We start from the raw sequence: 20,043 nt of genomic DNA on the forward strand, positions 1-20,043 counted from the left end.
ATGTAGGAGATGGTTCATTTATTACAAAGTACTTTTTTGATTTACCTGATTGCACCACAGCTGGCTCACTTCATTTCAAAACTTGATAACACCACCACCTACAGTTCAGTGGGAGTATAGCAAGTATTAGCATTTGAATGCTAAATCTTTGAAGAGCACCAACACCTGATTGTCCTCATTGAACACAATTTTAAACTGCTTAGACCTTAGTTTCTATTTCCTGAAACAAACCCTGAAAGATCTGATCATAAGAACGACTTCAGTAAAACAATAAACATTGGATCCTTTGACATAAAATCTGTGAATGCTTTCCCCTTCAGTCAAAAATGAGGTTCCTGTGAAGACAGAGATTCCCTCTCCAGTGAAGACATGCCCGTTTGATGAACAAATTAAAGGTCTGTTTCCCTTTGTTAACTATTCTACAAAACCATGACTGTATAAACTGCCCACATATTTAAATAGCTAACAATGAAAACAGTATAAGATTGGGACTTACGTGAGTTATTGTTTTTGTTACTACAGTTCTAGATAGTGCCTTGATACCATCATTGCTGCCGTTAGTGAAGAGAGAGGACATTACTCCGATGGAGGTCACCAGCAACCTACAATTCAAGGTGAAACATCTGACCTGATTAACGACCTTACTGATAACCCTTGCATATTGAAACAGTTAAGATATAATTGTTGTCATGTGATACTGTAAATAGTTCAAATGTATCATAAAACGCAGCACAGTTCTTTTAAGTGGACAGTTTTCACAAAATAATGACTAAAACAAAAGATTTTCTTTCTCCTTCTCAACAGACTGAGGATTTGTGTACAGCCCAGCAGAACCCAAGCATGACTGCAGGCCATCTAAATAAAAGCAGACCATTCTCCAACAGCCTATCTCAGCCTGCAGGTGACCCTGACAAAGGCCAGCCTCCTGTTTTTACCAACACAGAGCCCTTAAGCACTATCCAGAAACAGGACATTGCAGCCCCCAGCTCATTTTCAGTGCCTGCTGACTCCCTGCTCCCACAGAGCTCACAGCAGTTCATCCTAGAGAGAGAAGGCATAGGCCAGGAGAGGCCCGGCAGTGGCTCTGGAGCTGTGGGGAGGCTGTGTGGAGAACCAGCTCCTCAGCAGCAGCAGCAGCAGATGTCGTTGTTCCCGACAGATGAGGCAAAGGGGTACTGTAACTTACCACTCCAGCCTGATGACAAACAGCAGCAGCAGCAGCACATCCAGCACCAACAACAGATCCAAAAGCAGCAAATTCAGCAGCAACAAATTCAGCAACAGCAGCAGCTTCAACAGCAGCAACAGCAGCAGCAAATTCAGCAACAGCAGCTTCAGCAGCAGCAACAGCAACAGATTCAGCAACAGCAGCTTCAGCAGCAGCAACACATTCAGCAACAGCAGCTTCAGCAGCAACAACAGCAGCAGGTTTTGGAGAATCTGCAGCAGCAGCTGTTTCAGTCACAGATTCAGATGCAGTGCGGCATGAACACAGAGCAACAGGGCTCATCACAAGGAGTTGTGCCAAACCAGGGGACACTTTTCCAACAGGCCCAGCAGCAGCAACAGCAACAACAGCAACAAGCTGTTCTTTTCCAGCAGGCAAGTGACCTACTCTCAATTCAGACAAACTTCCTCCAGCAGACAGCTTCACACCCATCACCACCCATGTTCCACAATCCCTCTTCTCTGGCTGAAACACAAGATCCACAGGGGGGGTTGTTTCAGAAAGCCTCTCCAGAGCAGGTCCAGGCCGCTCTATTCCAAAACACCATGACAGTCCTGCAGTCTCCAGACCAGCAGCCCTCAACCCCAGGGTTGTTCCTTCCTCAGAGCAGCAGTGCTCAACAACAGCAACAACAACAACAGCAGCAGCAGCTGGCCTTCCTTAGCACCCTACAAACCCCTGCCCCTGAACCACAGTCAGTATTTCAGGCTCAGACCCAACTTTCCCCCATCCAGCAGAGAGGCCCCATGGAGCAGCAGCAGCCCACCCAGCCACAGCCCCACACACAGCCAGCCCAGCAGCCCCCCCTGTTTCAGAACATCTCCCAACATCCAGCTGCAAACACTCTCAGTCCAAGCCAGCAGCAGCAACAGCAAGCTGGTCTGCTCTACTGCAACAACCGCCTGTCTTCTCCAGATCAGGCCTCGAGCCTCATGTTCAGCAGCCAGGGCCAGATGCCGCCACTAACCAGCAGCAGTCTAGTTTCCCAGGAGACCCAGAACCCCTCTCTGCTCTTTTCACAAGCCAGCATGGTGGCAGTCAACCGACAGGATCGCTCTGAGCCCATGGCCTTAGGGAACCCTGCTGATCCACGACAGCAAGTCATGTTTCAGGAGCAACAGCCAATGCAGCTGGGCACCAACTCAAACAGCCAGCAGGAGCAGACTGTGGGCCTCTTCATTCCTCAGTCAAACATGCCCCCCCTGCAGGGGGGAATGGCTGCTCAGGAGCTTGCACAGTCAGCCATGTTTGGCTCCCAGAACGGTGTGGCAAACCTCCAGACAACCACCTCCTCTCCTGTGCAACAGCCAGGTACTCTGTTTCAGACAGCTGTCAGTGGAAACATAAATCAGCCCAGCCAGCCTCCGCAACCAGGACTCTTCCTGTTTGGGATTCAGAACGGTAAGGGCTTAAATACACAGGTGTATGCCCTTTACGTATAACACAGGTAGCCAGTTGAGATACCATTTAAATCCCAAGAGATTGAATGATTTGAAGTTCTTTCTTTGAATAATTTCCTCTATTTTGTCCAATAAAATTTGAATTACTCAAAGTTTGATCACCATTTCACAGCCTCTTTGTGTAGCAGTCGATCAAACTACTTTGGTAACTTAATATCTTAATTAACAAGCCAGAACTTATGATCAAGAAAAATGTTTATATTAACCCTCCTGTTGCCCTCAAATTTACTAACATCTTTTATCTTTGGGGTCAATTTGACCCCAGCAATTTAAACCTCCTGAAACTGATTGTTATCCAGGTTTATGTGTCAGGTACTTTATGTTTCTTTGATGACTACCTAAATAGCCCTTTAAATAAAATATATTTCAAGCATAAAAACAATTTAAAGCATTCAGAAGGACTTTATTTGTAAAACAGAACATCAAACTGCTGCAAGTTTGTCATGCTCTCTTCGGCGCTGCCTTGTTTCTATGTTATTAAAACGTATGACACATCATTGAATGTCTTTAGAGACATGGTGGCTGGAAATATTATATCTCAATCTAAAGGAAGGCAGTTCCATCCCAGCTCCTGCAGTCACATGCAGAAGTGTCCTTGGTTATAGTCACCTCAATATCATCCAAAACAACCAAAACAAATGTTTGTAAAATGTTGATATTTCTTATGTTATATACAGCTAAAACAGCCTGGGGTCAAATTGACCCCAAGGAACACCAATGTGTAATTTCTTTTACAGGAAATTAGAACATATCAACATTTTCATTTGATGTTTTCCCAGTTGTCCCCATTAAATTAGGAAAGTCATGAAATATGAAGCCAAAAAAATGATGTTAGTCATTCATTTAGAGACGTTAAACATTGAATGGGGTCCAATTGACCCCAAGGATAATAGGAGGGTTACAATAAGCAAAAAACTGTAAGACAAATAAAAAGACATGTATGGACTATTATTGTTTTGCAGATGTTAGCCATGTATCGAGTGTCAGATTACGTGTTACTCTGATCAAGGTCACCAACCTCAGTGCACTTGACACGCATGTACCAACTTATCTACAGATGAAGGTTAGGTGTTGGTACATATGAAAAGCATTAAGACTCATTGAACCTTAAAGTGAGACACATGTACATGAGATAAATGTCGATAACAAAAAACATCAGTACTGATTGTGCGCCCAGAAATGTGTTTCTAACTTCTTCTCTCTCTCCCTTCAGAGTGTGGCCAGCTGATGAACACTCCTGGAAACACGCTGTCGGATCAGATCATAGCTATCAGCCAATCGGGTCAGAACCAAAGAGAGAGTGAAGCTCACATCCAGTCTCTGCTCAGCCAGTCCCTGTCTCAGTCCGGGCCTGTGCAGAACAGCATGACTGCATCCCAGAACATGGAGAAGATCGACGACCTGCTGGTCAGCCTGCAGGAGCCCGGCAGCAACTTAACTCGCTCGTACTAACCGTCATGGCAGGTTCACAGATTAGTCTTGTAGTTGTTCATTATAATCCAGTGTAATTGTTAAAAGTAGACGTAATAATCAGATATTGTGTTACGTACGAGAAGTTTAAGATTCAAGAATTTTGCCTGCATCGGGAAATTTGAGACATGTACATTTTGTACATTGTGTGGCTAAATGAGATCAGATATCAGATCGTATACAGATATTTTTCTGCCCCCTAATGATGATACTCCAGACTGAATTACAGCCTTCATGTCATTAACAAGCACAAAGTTGACAATTCATATCGAGACTTTAAACTGGGAATCTGGTGATGGATTGCTTGGCGGTGTGGGCCAGCCAAGAAAAGTGAATGTCTCTTTTTGACTTGATGACTGACTGACTCACCACTGTTCTAACATGCTATGTGAGAGACATACGGTAAAACTGGGGCCTTTATACCCCTTTTAACTTGTGCATTTTTGTGTATATTTCTAGATCGATCGTCAGTTATGTTATCAGCAGCATCTTTCGGTTCTTGTGGTGTTTCCTCAAGTGTTCTCCAAAGTGTTTAGTGGTTTCCATGAATAGTGTTCCCTTTAATTCTTATTGTGTATTTGTTGTTGCGTTGAGGGTTTAGTGTGAGGTTTTGCAGGAACGATTGGGCAGGATGTGGTACGTTTGGTTGAAGGTCGCGACTGTTGAGAAGCTGCTCATGCGGCCCAACAGTGCAGAGAGTATTAAAAGAAGGTTAGAGAGGTGGAACGAAGCAGGTGAAAGAATAAGAAGAGTGTGAAGAAATGCAGGATGTGCTGCCACAAACAAGTGATTATCATACATGTAGGTGCTTATTTTGTCGATGTTTTAGCAGCTAGCGTGCACCTGATGTTGTAAAAACACTTTAACTGTTTTGAAAAGCCAACAAAGTGACTCTCCTTTAAGAAATGACGTTGACAGAAACTGCTACCTTGAGTAATGTGGGATTTTGTGCTCTCCACGATTTGCTAAATGAGGTTTGTTTTTGTCTCAGTCTGTTCAGCACAGTATTACCTGAAGAAGAATATTTGTAGTTTAGCAGCCGTTGTGCGGTGAAGATGGTCGCCTTCAGCTGTGATACAAATCTTTCAATATGACTACACACACACCTCCACCACGGTGTACTGATAGCACTTTGAGTTTAAGGTAAGCAAACGTTTAGGCTAATGTTTAGTCTCTATTCTTTAATCCAAACTGTGTCAGTTTGCGTCTGTAGATCAGTTTCTCCTTTTTATACATTACAAAGACATGATGGTTTAACAAAAGCCTAGTGGTAGAAACTGAAATGTTGGCTTTATTCACATAGATATTCAGCTCTCTACGAGGCTGTTTCAGGTGAGCACTTCACTCATTGAGGTTTCAGCACAGTCCCACAAGCGGTGGAGTTTTCCTCGTGTTGTTTACAGTGAAGAAAATACATTTCTTACATGCACACGTATCAGACATGATTGTCATTACCGTTCTGTGTTAGCGTAGCAATATTCATGCAGTCAAGCAGACTCTCCAAAATGATCTCCTGTCTCTGTCTGCTGTTTCTCCAAAATATCTTTTTGTTGTATGAAATGTGTTTTATTGTCAGCTGTGTTGGAACTATCCATTCCCAAAACAAAAAAAATACCCATTATTTATTCCTGAAAAGAGGCTGAGACACACACGTGGATCAAGACATTCAAATAATGTGATAACATGTAATTCTTATTTATGTACATGCATCTACAGTAGAGGGATTGTAACGTAGTATATTATTGTTTTCGTCATAGAGGTTAGATCACTCTGTGTTTTAGCGTCATTGTGATGTCATCATTCTGCGTCAGGCACGCATGAACTGGAATAGTATTCTGAAACAAGCTAGAAACGAGCCTTTTTTAACCAGTTTTATTAATGTGATGGGTTCAGTGAATGTTGATGAGAGGCAAGGGTTTGTTGGCTTTATCTCATCCAGTCTAAGGTATTAACATGCAGTAACAGAGCTCTTTTTACATGTCTTTCTTAAGTTAACTTTACAAGTTTTATAGATTAAAGTCGAAAGTCTTTGTCTGCGGTTGGCCAGTGGCCTCAGGACCAAAGTTAGACATGAATCTTGCTTTGCTTAACTCCTGATGACAGGCCAGTTTTATGGCTTTAGTTCCCTTTTTCCTGAATTTGGAGTTAAAAACATAGCCCATTTCTTGACTCCTGAAATACATATTTCCTTATTAGCATGATGTCACAAATTGTCTCTCTGTTTGTACGTCTGTTGTATTGTTAAAAGAATATTTGTGTCATGTTTAGTTTCACTGTAAATGTGTGCTTGAACAAGGGGCTGGTCTCTGATGATGACAGGATTTGCTCAGTTTTATGCCTCAGTGGTCGTCTTGTTTTCTTTGTACAGTTTGTTAGAAACACATCAACACTGTTACATTTTATACACTTTGAAATCAAACCAGAAACAGCTGTTGTTTTTTTTGGAGATTGTGTAAACTTGACTAATGTGATTTGTCGAACTATGCTGAACTACAGTGTGTCAGTTTGAGCAGTGCGAGTGGTTTTTAAAGGGACCCTACTCCTGAAGGAAACCTGGCTTTGGAGAAAAGAGCTATCTGTGATAAGCTTTCTTCAACTTGTGAAATAGAAGAACTAAGATGTCCACTATTTATGATTTAATTTGTTTAATTAAGATTACAGATGATTCTTTTTTTTTTTCTTTTTTTTTTCAAAAAAGTTGCCATGACTCTTTCAGAGAGGAATATTTTATTTATTTGGGTGTCGGTTCTTTTCAAAACTGTTTTAATGTGATCACAGTTTCATTCCAATATTTTCCAACTGTATTCAATGATGGCATGACATGCTGAGTGGCAGCTGGTGGTGGTGGTGCCTGTACATGTTAGTTACTGCCTTGTAAGCTTTGACTAACGTGTTACTATAAAAACACTCCTGTGAACAGTTAGTCAGGTGATTCTGAAAGGTTCAGGTGTAATAAAACACACCTTAATGTCAATATCACGTATCAACATCAAAGCGTATAATTTGACCCTGTCCTTTTCACAAACGGCTGACACTAGGACGTTTTTACTGTCATAATCAAAACCTTTCCTAAACGCAACTTACAAATTGCAGCATTTCTCTATGAATATAGTACTGAATGTGATTGTACAGCATGGCTGTAAATGTGTCGCTGAGATACTGAATGTTCTTAAGCAGTCATACTGGGGAGGTAATTTCTTTTTCAGAGTTACAGTTTCCTCATGTGTGTATTTACTATGTAACTAAATGAAAAACATAAAAGTGTGACTCATAATACAGTCACTTGCACTTTTATGGAAGCTGATAAAAAGTTCTCAAATTCTCAAAACATTCTGTTCTTTGCAACAGAAAAATGTGAACGTGAACAGTTACCTACGTATCAACAAATTCAAACTTCAAAAGTGTTCAAACATTGAATTTTTCCCTAAAATGTCACTTTATACACCAGCAGATATTGTATTGTGCCTTAAGGAGATGTAGTACTGTAGTATTACTGTGGTAGTACAACAGATTGATGCTTTAATGTTGCCTGTAAAATGCCCCACAATGAGAAGTAGTCCTCATGAATTAGAAAGTTTTAAGCCATAAAACTTTAAGTGTACTTTACATGCTCCACTACAGTGACCAGTTTAACATGGTTTTGGTTGGTAATGTGTTGTGTGCAATTTCTATCATACGTCTAACTTGTTTGTTCTGAAGTATCCATTGCATTTATGTTGTACAACGTGGATGCAGGCAAATTTTCTGAAACTGCTATGCAGCTAATATACTGTAAATGTAGATGTGTTAGTTTTTGAACATATATTTTTCTAAATAGCATCTCTAAAGTAGAAAACCAAAGTAGATGTTCTTTCTATTATTTATGTTGATGCTTGTTGAAATATTTCTGATGCTTGGAGTGCTGCCTGAAACTGGTTTTTTAATCTCAATCTAAAACATCTCAAATATGGATTTCTCTGTGGTGAGGCAAAGGCCACCAATGATTTGTTAGTCCTTTTATTTTCCTTTTGTCGTATCCAGGTTTACTTTAGACTGGTACAGTGGTTCCTTATATATCTGACCCCTTTCAGTGCCTCTGAGGCATTTTTTTAGTCCTCCAATATGGGAACAATGTGAATTACAAATTCTTTAAACACATCAGTAGCCTGCTGAAGATGATTTTGCTTTCTCCATTCTTCCTAAAAATCTTTCTGGTCTTCATTCTGTTAACATAAGTGAACCACTCTTCTGGTAAACAGACTATTATTGCTCCTGGAAACATTCAAATTAAAATTTCATCTTTTTTTTTAACCATTTAAACAGCTGTCAAATTATTACCCTTAGGGAGGGAAATTGTTTCTCTATATTTGCCTTTTATTGGGATGTTTTTATTCTCTAGCAATTATATTTCTGTAAACTTGCTGCTATCTGTAATAAAAATATATACTTAATTTGTAAAGTCTCTGCGCTCTTTTTCATGTTTTGGATCTACTGCTCAAGAAAACGTAAAAATGCGTATTAAAATGGAAAACTGAATTTCCAAATACACATGTAGTTTTATCTTAAATATAAGAATTTTAGAAGTAACTATAATTTCCTGTATACTGGATGAAATACAACCTTGCAATGTGAAATATCACACTTTTGGGGGCCGGATGGCCCCCATGCTGACCAATCAAAACAAAGTTCTGCTGTGAGCAGAGCTGGGGCTGAGCATTTATCCCAATAAATCGTGCCATCCGGATAGAATGAATTTAATGGTGGTTGAATGAGAGGTATTAACATTAACATATTAATATAACATTATAGTCATTATGGCCTTTGGAAAAATGTTCTTTTTTTGGGAGGTGGGGTAGTGCACTATAGGCCCCTGTGGTGCAGCCTAAGCGTTTGTCCTTAATGGCATTTTCCTCCTTGCATTACTTTTACTTTTATACTTTAAGTAGTTTGGAAACCAGTACTTTTACACTTTTACTTGAGTAAAAAGCTTGAGTTGATTCTTCAACTTCTACAGAAGTCTTTTTAAACCCTAGTTTTTACTTCTACTTGAGTAATGAATGTGAATACTTTCTTTCTTTCTGTAACTCTGATCAAGTGCTTAGTGTAGTGGACAAAGTCAAATATCTGGGGCACATTATCATGTGCAATGATTCATGTGAGAATGATGATCTGCAGCGACAGTGCGTAAACTTTATGCACAGGCCAATATGCTGGCACGTAAGTTTCCAATGTGCACAGATAATGTTAAAACAGAGCTTTTCAGAGCTTACTGTATTCCTCTTTATACTGCCCATCTGTGGTGCAGTTACAGTAGAGCTAGAATGAAAAAGCTTCAGGTAGCATATAATGATGCATATCGAATTTTCCTTAAACTACCAAGATGGACCAGTGCACGTTTTATGTTTGTATCAAACAATGTCCCTACAATTCATGCTGTACTGAGAAATTTGATGTATAAATTTATGTGTCGCTTAGCTGATTCAGAAAATGAAATTTTAAGGGAGCTCACTCAGCCCACATTAAGTGACACATGGTATTGTTCTTGCTTTTGGAAACATTAGAACAAATGCCTTTTTATGCTCTAATCAAAATGAATGTGTAAACTGTAGTCATATGACCTCTTTATTTCTTGCTGGACATGTATTTTAATTATTTTTAGTCTTTTATATTACTCTTGTGCTGATATGGACCTATGAGTCTGAAATAAAGTATATCTATCTATTACCTCTGGGTGTAATCAAAAACTGTTGTGGGCGACCAACAAGGAGCAATAAACGTATCCTCCCCATAGACTGTATAAAGATCCTCCCCGTATATAACCCACAGATTTCCCACAGTCTTTGAAATCACCAGCGAGCTCTCGCCTTGCTCTCGCGCTCCCTTCTGCTCTTACACTGCACATGCGCATATTTTGGTCATTTTGAGCACAGCGGCAACAACATGGCAGACGTGACAGAGGTGGACGGAGATAAACTCAGCAAAAAGTGAGCTAATTCTTCTCTTCTTTGACATAATGAGTAATCCTCAATAGAACGAGGTGTTATTTAACTTTAAGAATTTACTGTTATGACCGTTTGACTCAGCTGAATTCCTTTATTGTTGTATCCGGTCAGGAAATGTTAGCAAAGTGAAAGCTCCATATGGAGTCGGTTACTGCGTCTGCGTGCCTGGGAGTTGCAGTTCGGACTATAATCAGAATGCCTTCTAGATAGATAATGTGTAATGAATATATATATGTAATGTATGTTTATAAATCGTATATGCTTTGGCAACAACATGTCTTTGTTCATGCCAATAAAGCAAATTGAATTGAATTGAATAGTTAATGTGACTTACCGGTAAAACTACAATACCCAGCATCCTAACATTCAAAGTCATGATGTCTCCAGCACTGGCTCGTGCAATCGTTTGGTGTCTTGAGTCAGAGTTGTAATGTCTGATAGAAATGCCTGTATTTGTTGGTACTATTTCTTTTGTTGTGTTATATGTTAGCCGTAGTGATGCGTTTAAAAGTGTGTTAAATAATTCTACGTTATAGTGACTAAATTGTACATCTTGACTTTCTTTAACATCACCCGCTAGCTGCGTTATGTTTGATGTAACACATTCGCCTACCTTAATGTCTTATACTCTACAAGTTTGTCATTGTGATGATTTGTTATCCATGTTATGGGTCATTGACAAATAAGCCTAAAAAAAAAAAGTATTTCCAGAATGGTTGCAATGCATATTTTTGTGTCTGGAATAATGTGTTCAAACAAGGCTTGTAAGTTAAACAGCTTTTAAATATATCTAATTTTTACCCTTTTCTTAACTTGAACACCCAAAAAATGTCAGGTGGCTTAACCAGATATATCTGTCAAAATATATGTACTTACCTATCATTTATTCTAACTGAAAGTTTTAGTACATGTGTATTTGGTGAGTATATTTTTAATTTACAATATATTATTATGTATAAAAAACAAAACAGTAACAACCAACAAAACCTCACAGGAAACACTTGAAACCTTTTTAGAAGCATTTCAACAGCATTCAGTCTTTTCATCATCTCATTCAGTTCAGATGATGTTTGTTTTATGTGGCCAATTAAATTTAATCTACTCTTTCTCTGTCTCTACTTGTATAACTAGAACATAAAATATAAGCGGTAACTATTGAATTCATCACTTGATATTGAAGTGACAAAGGATTTTATAAGCTTAGCAGTGAAAGATACTGGCATTCTGCTGCTGAGCTTGTAATAAAAACGTGGATGTAATATTAAGCAATAATTGTAAAAAGTTCTCACTTTGGTACTCTACACTTTTTGTTTCACAATATATAGTCCTACTTTTTTAATCCTTAATAGCTTGGATAGGTGTCATACTGTCAGTGCCTTGACTGTGATAGAGATGGTATGTGAAGGCGTTACTTTTTAAATGAAACTACATCCTCACCATCGCTAATGTTCAAGAAGGAATCCTCTTATCTTTAAGTAGTGTATCTGCAGTGTGTGCCTGAGGAGGAGATTCCAGTTTTTCTGGTTTAGTGATGCCTGAAAGATTTTTGCATTCTATTGGCCAGGTATAAAATATATATTTTTTTACAGTTTTAGGTTGGTTGTACCACCTGCCATGGAAAGTGTTAACATCCACCTATAAGTTTATAGAAGCTTTTCTATTATTATTTAAGAGACATCTACAAACCTTTTAACTCAGCCATGACAATTAGTAGGGTCCTCCTGAATGATTTCATATGTTGAAGTCCATTATAACTACTTACTTTCAAAATAAAAGGTCCATGAGTACGGTGGTGCCGCCCTGACATTTGAGAACATGCAAATTGCTGGACAAAAGTTTTGAAATAACCTTAGGTGCCTTTAAACTATTGATATTTATGAAATTATGTTTATTTCAAAGCTCTTATATGTAAAATCATACCATAGTGTTTTAATTTGAATGTATTATTATTATTATTAAAATACATTGTGTATAGTGTTTTAAGTCAGTTCACTTGCTTGGACGGTTGCGCCACCTGATAAAATAAATCTCAATATTTGAATGTATTGAAATTGTATTCAAAATAAGCAGGTTTTATAGAATCAATTGATGTATGTCTTTAAAAATAACAAATTACTTCAAAAGAAAATAATGGATTCGGACACAAAAATATGCACGTCATGTCAACACCCTTATTTACCTCCCTAGAAGGATGTGTCCTCAAGCCAGGCTCTTGCTTCAGACTTGTATTAACAATACCTACATTATAGTCACTAATGACAGCCTCTGCTGCATACACACTATGCACTTCCCTTGTATATATATATATGTCTATTTTCTCCCAGGTCTGTCTGCTGACTGTGGTAGCTCAGCATGCTGTGTCTGGTCAGGGCTACCAGGCAGCAGCTGTGCCGAGCCTTTGGGGTGAGGGGACAGTGGTTAAAATGTGCCCCCCCATGTACAGCTGCAGTCCCAGCTCAAATTTACGGGAACCGCTGGAGAGGTGACAAAAGGTTGGTGGCTTTTCCATTCCCGTGAGAAAAACACCCAACCTTTTGTCATCCAAACAAATGTGGTCCCCCTTTTCTTTTTTTCTGCATGATTGTTTTTTCTTTTCTGTCACTTAAAGAGAATGTCGTGGCTTTTTTTATTTGATGTGATAAAGTGGATCAGAGTTCACTGGATAGTTTTGTATGAACTCGTATGTGTGCAACCATTACGTCGTGTGTCATCATTCAATAACAAATGTGAGTACATCACTAACAGAAACTTCTTTAACCCATGACTCATTTTCAATTTCGTTTTTAAATCTTGATAGTGAGCAGAAGAGGCGTATGAAGGCTGATAAGAAGGCGGCAGAAAAAGATGCCAAGATCAAAGAGCAGATTGAACAAAGGAAAGAATCCAACGACGGGGGAGCAGAGAATGCCTGCATGTTGGACGAGGAGACTCTTGACCCAAATGTGAGATTTTTGTCTGATAATTATAACCCCAGTACTTTAACACACATCTGTTGCTCTTAGTGAAAACACAATCTTTTCCCCTCTAAAACAGCAATACTTCAAGATCCGCTCCCAGGCCATCCAGGAGCTGAAGGGCACAGCGGAGGACCCGTACCCTCACAAGTATCTTGTAGATCTGTCACTCACAGAGTTCATTGAGAAATACAATAATCTACAGCCAGGAGACCAACTCACTGATGTTGTTCTCAATGTCTCGGGTAACTAGAACAATAATTTTTGACTGCAGTTTTTCATGTACAGCATAATTCTGCGAAGATCCTCTCTTAAACTTCATATGTGATTGGCAGGCCGTGTTCATGCCAAGAGGGTGTCTGGTGCCAAGCTGCTGTTCTACGACCTGCGAGGTGAAGGCGTCAAGTTGCAAGTTATGGCGAACTCAAGGTACAAAATTACCACCACACAAAATCTTAAAGATATTGAAGGGATGTTTAGAGGCATTTTGATTGCAAACACAATTTTACAAAGTGGTTCAGATTAGTCTGAAACTTGGTTTATGCTCCCCGATGCCTCAATGTTTTATCTATGCTGTAGTAGCCCACGCAGTCATGAATACTACATACTTGTGTGCTAGATTGTCTGCGTCACTCTAGAGCGTAATGCTACTTGGCAGTGGGATTTCTATGCAAGTCCCTCTTTTTACTGATAAATGTTGAGCAGCAGTTGGTCATACTGAAGTTATCGCAAAGAAGAAAATGAAACTAAACCTAGAAGGAGGTGAAAGGTACATCTGTGGATTCAGTGTAGCCAGAGGACAGGAAACTACAGCTCGATTAGAAGGCTTGTGGTCTGTGTTGTTTCAACCTGTAGTTATGTTTTTGAGGAAGTGCATTTAGGCTTCTGCATGTTGTTTTCAAAAGGGTTTTACGTTTCATAATAAATGCTTTCAGCTCATGTGTGTGATTTCTCTTGTTTGATCAGGAGCTATAAGTCTGAGGAGGCTTTTGTGGCCATTAACAACAAACTGCGGCGTGGGGATATCATAGGCGTCCGTGGTAACCCAGGGAAGACCAAGAAGGGAGAGCTGAGCATCATTCCCAGTGAGATGACTCTTCTGTCCCCGTGTTTGCACATGCTGCCACACCTCCACTTTGGCCTCAAGGACAAGGTATTAACCCCTACATTGAGGTCCTCTGATTTACGTTAGGATGCTCCTCACCTTTTCTTTCACTTCACTGATTTAAGAAGGCAAGTTTATTTATAAAGCAACATCCTTACACAGAGCAATTCAAAGGGCTTTACAGAGTTAAAAAACAAAACAGTAACAACCAACAAAACCTCACAGGAAACACTTGAAACCTTTTAGAAGCATTTCAACAGCATTCAGTCTTTTCATCATCTCATTCAGTTCAGATGATGTTTGTTTTATGTGGCCAATTAAATTAAATTTAATCTACTCTTTCTCTGTCTCTACTTATATAACTAGAACATAAAATATAAGCAGTAACTATTGAATTCATCACTTGATATTGAAGTGACAAAGGATTTTATAAGCTTAGCAGTGAAAGATACTGGCATTCTGCTGCTGAGCTTGTAATAAAAACGTGGATGTAATATTTAGCAATAATTGTAAAAAGTTCTCACTTTGGTACTCTACACTTTTTGTTTCACAATATATAGTCCTACTTTTTTAATCCTTAATAGCTTGGATAGATGTCATACTGTCAGTGCCTTGACTGTGATAGAGAGGGTATGTGAAGGCGTTACTTTTTAAATGAAACTACATCCTCACCATCGCTAATGTTCAAGTTTAAGCTTGAACATCATTCGAGGAATCCTCTTATCTTTAAGTAGTGTATCTGCAGTGTGTGCCTGAGGAGGAGATTCCAGTTTTTCTGGTTTAGTGATGCCTGAAAGATTTGTGTGGAGAGAGGACCCATAAACGTTCTCTGGTTATCAAGAGAAATACATCTATTAACTTATACTGACATGAGTTCAAAACTTTTACAGAATGGTTTATCATTGAATGAGTGTTTTTTATTTTTTTATTTTAAACAGCTCCAGTTGCAGTGTCTCTTCAGTGCTACGGTTATGCTAACTTATACTAATGTATTTTTGATCATAGTAGCCAGTTCTGATGATAGAGGTGATGTTTAGCATTGTAACAGTATAACTAAATCTCTGCTTCTTCTTTTTTTTCTGAAAGGAAACTCGATTCCGCCAGCGCTACCTGGATCTGATTCTCAATGACTACGTCAGGCAGAAGTTTATCACTCGCTCCAAAATCATCACATACCTGCGCAACTTCCTGGACCAGCTGGGATTTTTGGAGGTAAGAACTGTTGTTTGAGTTTATCAGGTCACACAACCGATCAATATAAAAGCAGTTCTTTGGTTATTTTTGCTTGAGTGGAGAAAAGTTTATTCAAACAAATTAATGTTTCAGTTTTAATAAAATAGTTGTAATTAAAGTGTTTTTTTTTATACATTCCTCATTTATTTTTAATTAGATTGAGACTCCAATGATGAACATAATCCCTGGGGGTGCTGTGGCTCGTCCTTTTGTGACTTACCACAATGAGCTGGATATGAACCTGTACATGAGGATCGCACCTGAACTTTATCACAAGGTAATCCATCTCTTTCACAAGCTGTTGTTCTCAGTAATCAGTCACTTCAAGGGCCAAATGTATGTGTATTTGTTCTTTAACTTCAAGTTCTGATCAATAATGTTGTAACATTTTTCAGTTGTCTAAGTATATCCTCTTTATATCACATCTTTCCTCCAGATGCTTGTGGTTGGAGGAATGGACCGAGTGTATGAGATCGGTCGTCAGTTCAGGAATGAAGGCATCGATCTTACTCATAATCCAGAGTTCACCACCTGTGAATTCTACATGGCGTATGCAGATTACCACGACCTGATGGAAATCACAGAGAAACTCCTCTCAGGTTAGTGAAAACACAACTCAGGCAAGGCAATGGTTTCCCCTCAGCTGAGACACCTCATCTGTATACACAGGGTATCAACAGTTCCCTTAAGTTGTATCCATGCATCCTCTACTTACATCTTTAGCTTACATTTTAGTCTCTCCTACCAGAGATGCACGGAGAGATCCAAGTAAATGAGGAGAGGGAGAGAAGGAGCAAGAGACATGAGGGATCTTTTCCACTGAAGCGCCACATTAAGTGACATCCGTTTGTGATGGTTGTTTCTGCACATGTGCACGATTATTATTCTATCACATACCAACTGTTTAGAAATGGCAGTGTCCAATCAGTGAGTGATATTCGATACAGGGGCGTGTCTGTCAGCTACAGGACAAACATGCAGGCTGCTCTTTTGTATTCTTGCTTATCGCTCCTCTGATCTCCCTCCTCCTTCCTCGATCCTCTCTCCTCCAAGCAGAAGAGAGAGTTTTGGATTGCACCCTAGCATGGTGGGTTGGTCACAACTTCCAGTTTGACGAAGGGCCGAGGAAATACCATTGAGCACTTTGGGAAGTACCCATTGTTAATATTTTGAAGGAGATGTTCTGGGTTTCCCTTGATATCCACTCCCAAACATATATGATGGTCAGCAGGGGGCGGTGTTTACTATAGTGAGCAGTAGTAACAGGTTAGCTTAAAACTTCATCCACAAAAGTATCCATAAACCACCTGAGAGGAGAGAAAGTGTAGTCTCAGCCAATGCAAGGAAAGTCACAGTGGAGTTCATAGCAGAGGTTATCTTTTGCATAAAGCTGAATGTCAGATGGTTCAACAGCAGCACAACTGTTAACGTCTGTGTGAGACCAATAGGGAAATCCTCCATACTCATTAGTTCTCTCTCCTCTGCCTTTTTCTTTCTCTTATTTCAGGAATGGTGAAGCAAATCACTGGAGGATACAAGGTGACCTATCACCCTGATGGTCCGGAGGGGCAAGCCTACGAGATCGACTTCACTCCACCATTCAAAAGAGTGAGCATGACGCACGACCTGGAGAAGATTATGGGAGTCAAATTCCCTCCCTCTGACAGCTATGACTCCAGTGGTAAGACTCGATTTAAAAGTAGTCTTTAAGTTTGGATTTATTTGTCATTTTAGTAAACATGTTTTTATATTCTAACAGTTTAGAACTACTTTAGTCACTTCTGATTTCTCATCACATTCCTCTCATCTCTTTATCCACAGAGACACGCAAGTTCTTTGACGAACTGTGTGCAAAGAAAGGAGTTGAATGTCCTCCACCCAGAACAACTGCCCGTCTCCTTGACAAGGTAACATCCGCTCCGTCAATATTTCTTATTTAATTTTACTTTGAGGTCTTTACTGACGTCTTTTCTGTTACCAGTTGGTTGGAGATTACCTTGAGGTCACCTGCATCAACCCCACATTCATCTGTGATCACCCTCAAATCATGAGTCCTTTGGCAAAATGGTGAGGAGTGTTTCAGTCTCGTGTTTGTCATTTAAAAAACTGGTGCTCAGGTTTTTACTGACTCTCCTGTGACACTCTCAGGCACAGATCGGAGAAAGGCCTAACGGAGCGCTTTGAGCTCTTTGTGATGAAGAAGGAAATCTGCAATGCCTACACCGAGTTGAACGATCCCATCAGACAGAGGGAGCTTTTCGAGCAGCAAGCCAATGTGAGTAAAACATCATCTTCAGTTTCAGACTTCTAACTGTAGAAGTGTGAGTGTGTGTGTATGGGCATATGAAAGCAAGTTGCCTTTCATCGTTTCTCAGGCCAAAGCTGAGGGTGACGATGAAGCCATGTTCATTGATGAGACCTTCTGCACTGCACTGGAGTATGGACTCCCACCGACCGCCGGCTGGGGGATGGGCATCGATCGTCTCACCATGTTCCTCACCGACTCGAACAACATCAAGGTAAAGCTTGAGGAAAAAGAAACAAAGTGTGTGCTCAAAGTAATGTGGTAAACTCCAGGTAGACACCGGGTGCGCTTTAAGAAATAATAATAATAAATTATGACTCAGGATTTATTTAGCGCTTTTCTGAATACTCAAAGTCGCTCTACATAGAAAAAAAGTAAAAGTAAAACAGGTAAATAAAACAAAACAAGGACAGAAGTGGGGCCCCCAGAACCACAATAAAAATCTATAAATATACAAAATAAATGGGAAAATTCCTTATATAAAATCAAACTGAAAGCAATGATATGCTTTACAAAGCCACCTCTGAAAGAAGACTGAAATCACCCACGTTAGTGCTATAAAGGTTAATTTATTCTAACATTAATTCACGGTAATTAATTAGATTAAACACTGGCAGCATGTTGCAGATCACGTAGTAGTTGAAACCACGATACCTTAACTCCGTTCATTGTCCACTTTTAATCTCCCAGCTGTTTAATGAACAGAGGAGCACATGATTAAAGAGATTCAAAGGACAAATGTCTAAAAAGATAACACAATCGACAAAGCTGATTTCTTTCACTCTTCGCCCTCAGCTCATAGATTTCTCTCTCTCTCACTTTCACAGGAGGTGCTGCTGTTCCCTGCCATGAAGCCTGATGACAATAAAACCACAGCGCCTACAGATGGCACTTCTGTCTGATGAAATGACCTCTGACCTCTCCTGCTATCAAACCTGTGCAGGAGTCTGTAGGAGTATGAGCCTTTATCTCACCGTGGTCATCAGTGTAGTCTGCGGGGTTTGAGTGTGATCATTGTCGGTCTGTCTGTTTGATTTTTTTTTTCTGTTGTTAAGGGAAATCATCTGGTCTTCGTTGACTGGTAAACAAAAACAAATATTTTCTTTTCTTTTGTATTTCTTACACTTTTGCTGACATATTTGCTTGTTTGTAAGGAGACATTTAAAACTTGTAGTCATCCAAACATTCAGTGGGTGACATTCGATCAGGAAGTCGTGTGTGATTTATCTGTTGTTTGCAGACCTGGATGAAATGCTTTTAAGATACTTCAAGAGGTGCTTGATGCTGGCTACCAAATACAGAGTAGATACACCATACTGACAGAGCTCAAGGGCCTCTCACATTTGAAGTATTCTTGAAATCATGTCTGTTTTATACCAGGTCTGCCTGTACCTTTTTGTCTGACATTTTTAAGAGGGTCTCCACAAAGTAAGAGTATTTCTCTGCCAAGAAGTTTAAACATGAAAATGTCTAAATAAAGTAAACATGAATCTTCATCATTCAAATCCTTTTGATGTTTGTGGTCTGATTTTGGAACAAAATATAACAAGAGTTTCTAAAGATATAACGGAACTAGTTTTATTCCACATAAAATTTTAAATATTAAGTTAAGGGACTTCAAGGCCTCCATAGAAAGTAACTCTTTCTTTACTCCTGAACTTGTGTGTAACTTTTCTCATCATGATATTTTGAGACAATTTGGACAAATTAAAGTGTTAGGAAAGTTTGTCCTGGACTATGTTAATACCAATCTGGCTTGGCCATCTTTGAATAATAATGTAAACTGGTACAGAAATAAAATACAAAAACCATAGATCTGATATTCAATGTAACTTGTCTTCCTGTATTGAATAGTTCCGATAGGCCAGTTTAGGAACAAAATGATCTGACATTTTTGGAAAAGGTTTTCATTGAAATTTTTAATGCTTTGCTACTTTACATTATATTTTACATGGACGTCTCAATATACTGCCCTACAATCATCAGACAGCCGCATGTTGAAATAAATATGGTCATCTCTCAACTCACAACATGCACTGTTGTAGATTAAGATGATCCAAACATGATAATGCATCACAATAATGCTTGTAATATAAAATAATCTCAGTAAAGAGCGTTTCATATTTACTTTGATACCATTAAACGTTGTATAACCACCAAGGGCGTCACCAGGAATCCTGGGCCCCCAGAAAAGATATCTCAGTGGTCCCCATCACCACAGCCAACCCTACAAAATATAACACTGCTGCTATAATTCTGGATTATTTGCATTAAACAAAAATGTATGCTTAAAACTATCCTGGTAAA

At 39.3% G+C, this 20,043-nt stretch overlaps 2 protein-coding genes across 4 annotated transcripts in view; both read left to right on the plus strand.

Annotated features, from left to right (window-relative positions):
* The window catches only part of nfat5b (nuclear factor of activated T cells 5b), a 41,210-nt gene extending 32,622 nt beyond the window's left edge, over positions 1-8,588 (plus strand). For both annotated transcript variants that reach the window (XM_034680966.1, XM_034680965.1), the window contains 4 exons: positions 321-395; positions 523-614; positions 805-2,629; positions 3,902-8,588. In XM_034680966.1, coding sequence (XP_034536857.1) covers positions 321-395; positions 523-614; positions 805-2,629; positions 3,902-4,140 — 2,231 coding nt within the window. In that variant the 3' untranslated portion in view covers positions 4,141-8,588. The remainder of the gene's footprint in view (positions 1-320; positions 396-522; positions 615-804; positions 2,630-3,901) is intronic.
* A 1,404-nt stretch (positions 8,589-9,992) lies between these two features.
* On the plus strand, positions 9,993-19,232 carry kars1 (lysyl-tRNA synthetase 1). Of its 2 annotated transcripts, XM_034680198.1 has the most exons (15): positions 10,026-10,121; positions 12,464-12,631; positions 12,937-13,081; positions 13,173-13,338; positions 13,429-13,522; positions 14,060-14,246; positions 15,285-15,410; positions 15,589-15,708; positions 15,868-16,030; positions 16,939-17,112; positions 17,253-17,338; positions 17,413-17,498; positions 17,580-17,706; positions 17,807-17,950; positions 18,564-19,232. In XM_034680198.1, the coding sequence occupies exons 2-15, from the start codon at positions 12,492-12,494 to the stop codon at positions 18,636-18,638; spliced, it is 1,833 nt and encodes a 610-aa protein (XP_034536089.1). In that variant the 5' UTR covers positions 10,026-10,121; positions 12,464-12,491; the 3' UTR covers positions 18,639-19,232. The 2 variants fall into 2 exon arrangements, with proteins under 2 accessions (XP_034536091.1, XP_034536089.1); XM_034680200.1 differs by lacking the exon at positions 12,464-12,631 and having other exon boundaries at positions 9,993-10,121.
* Positions 19,233-20,043: the final 811 nt, after the last annotated feature.

Source organism: Notolabrus celidotus, chromosome 3 (genome assembly GCF_009762535.1).
Source record: "Notolabrus celidotus isolate fNotCel1 chromosome 3, fNotCel1.pri, whole genome shotgun sequence".
In the NCBI taxonomy this organism is placed as follows: Eukaryota; Metazoa; Chordata; class Actinopteri; order Labriformes; family Labridae; genus Notolabrus; species Notolabrus celidotus.

Coding starts and splice junctions, on each gene's coding strand:
- kars1 (XM_034680198.1), top strand. CDS start 12,492: ATGCTGTGTCTGGTCAGGGCTACCAGGCAGCAGCTGTGCCGAGCCTTT. Junction 14,247..15,284: donor ACTTTGGCCTCAAGGACAAG/GTATTAACCCCT, acceptor TTTTTCTGAAAG/GAAACTCGATTCCGCCAGCG. Junction 17,113..17,252: donor TGACAGCTATGACTCCAGTG/GTAAGACTCGAT, acceptor CTTTATCCACAG/AGACACGCAAGTTCTTTGAC.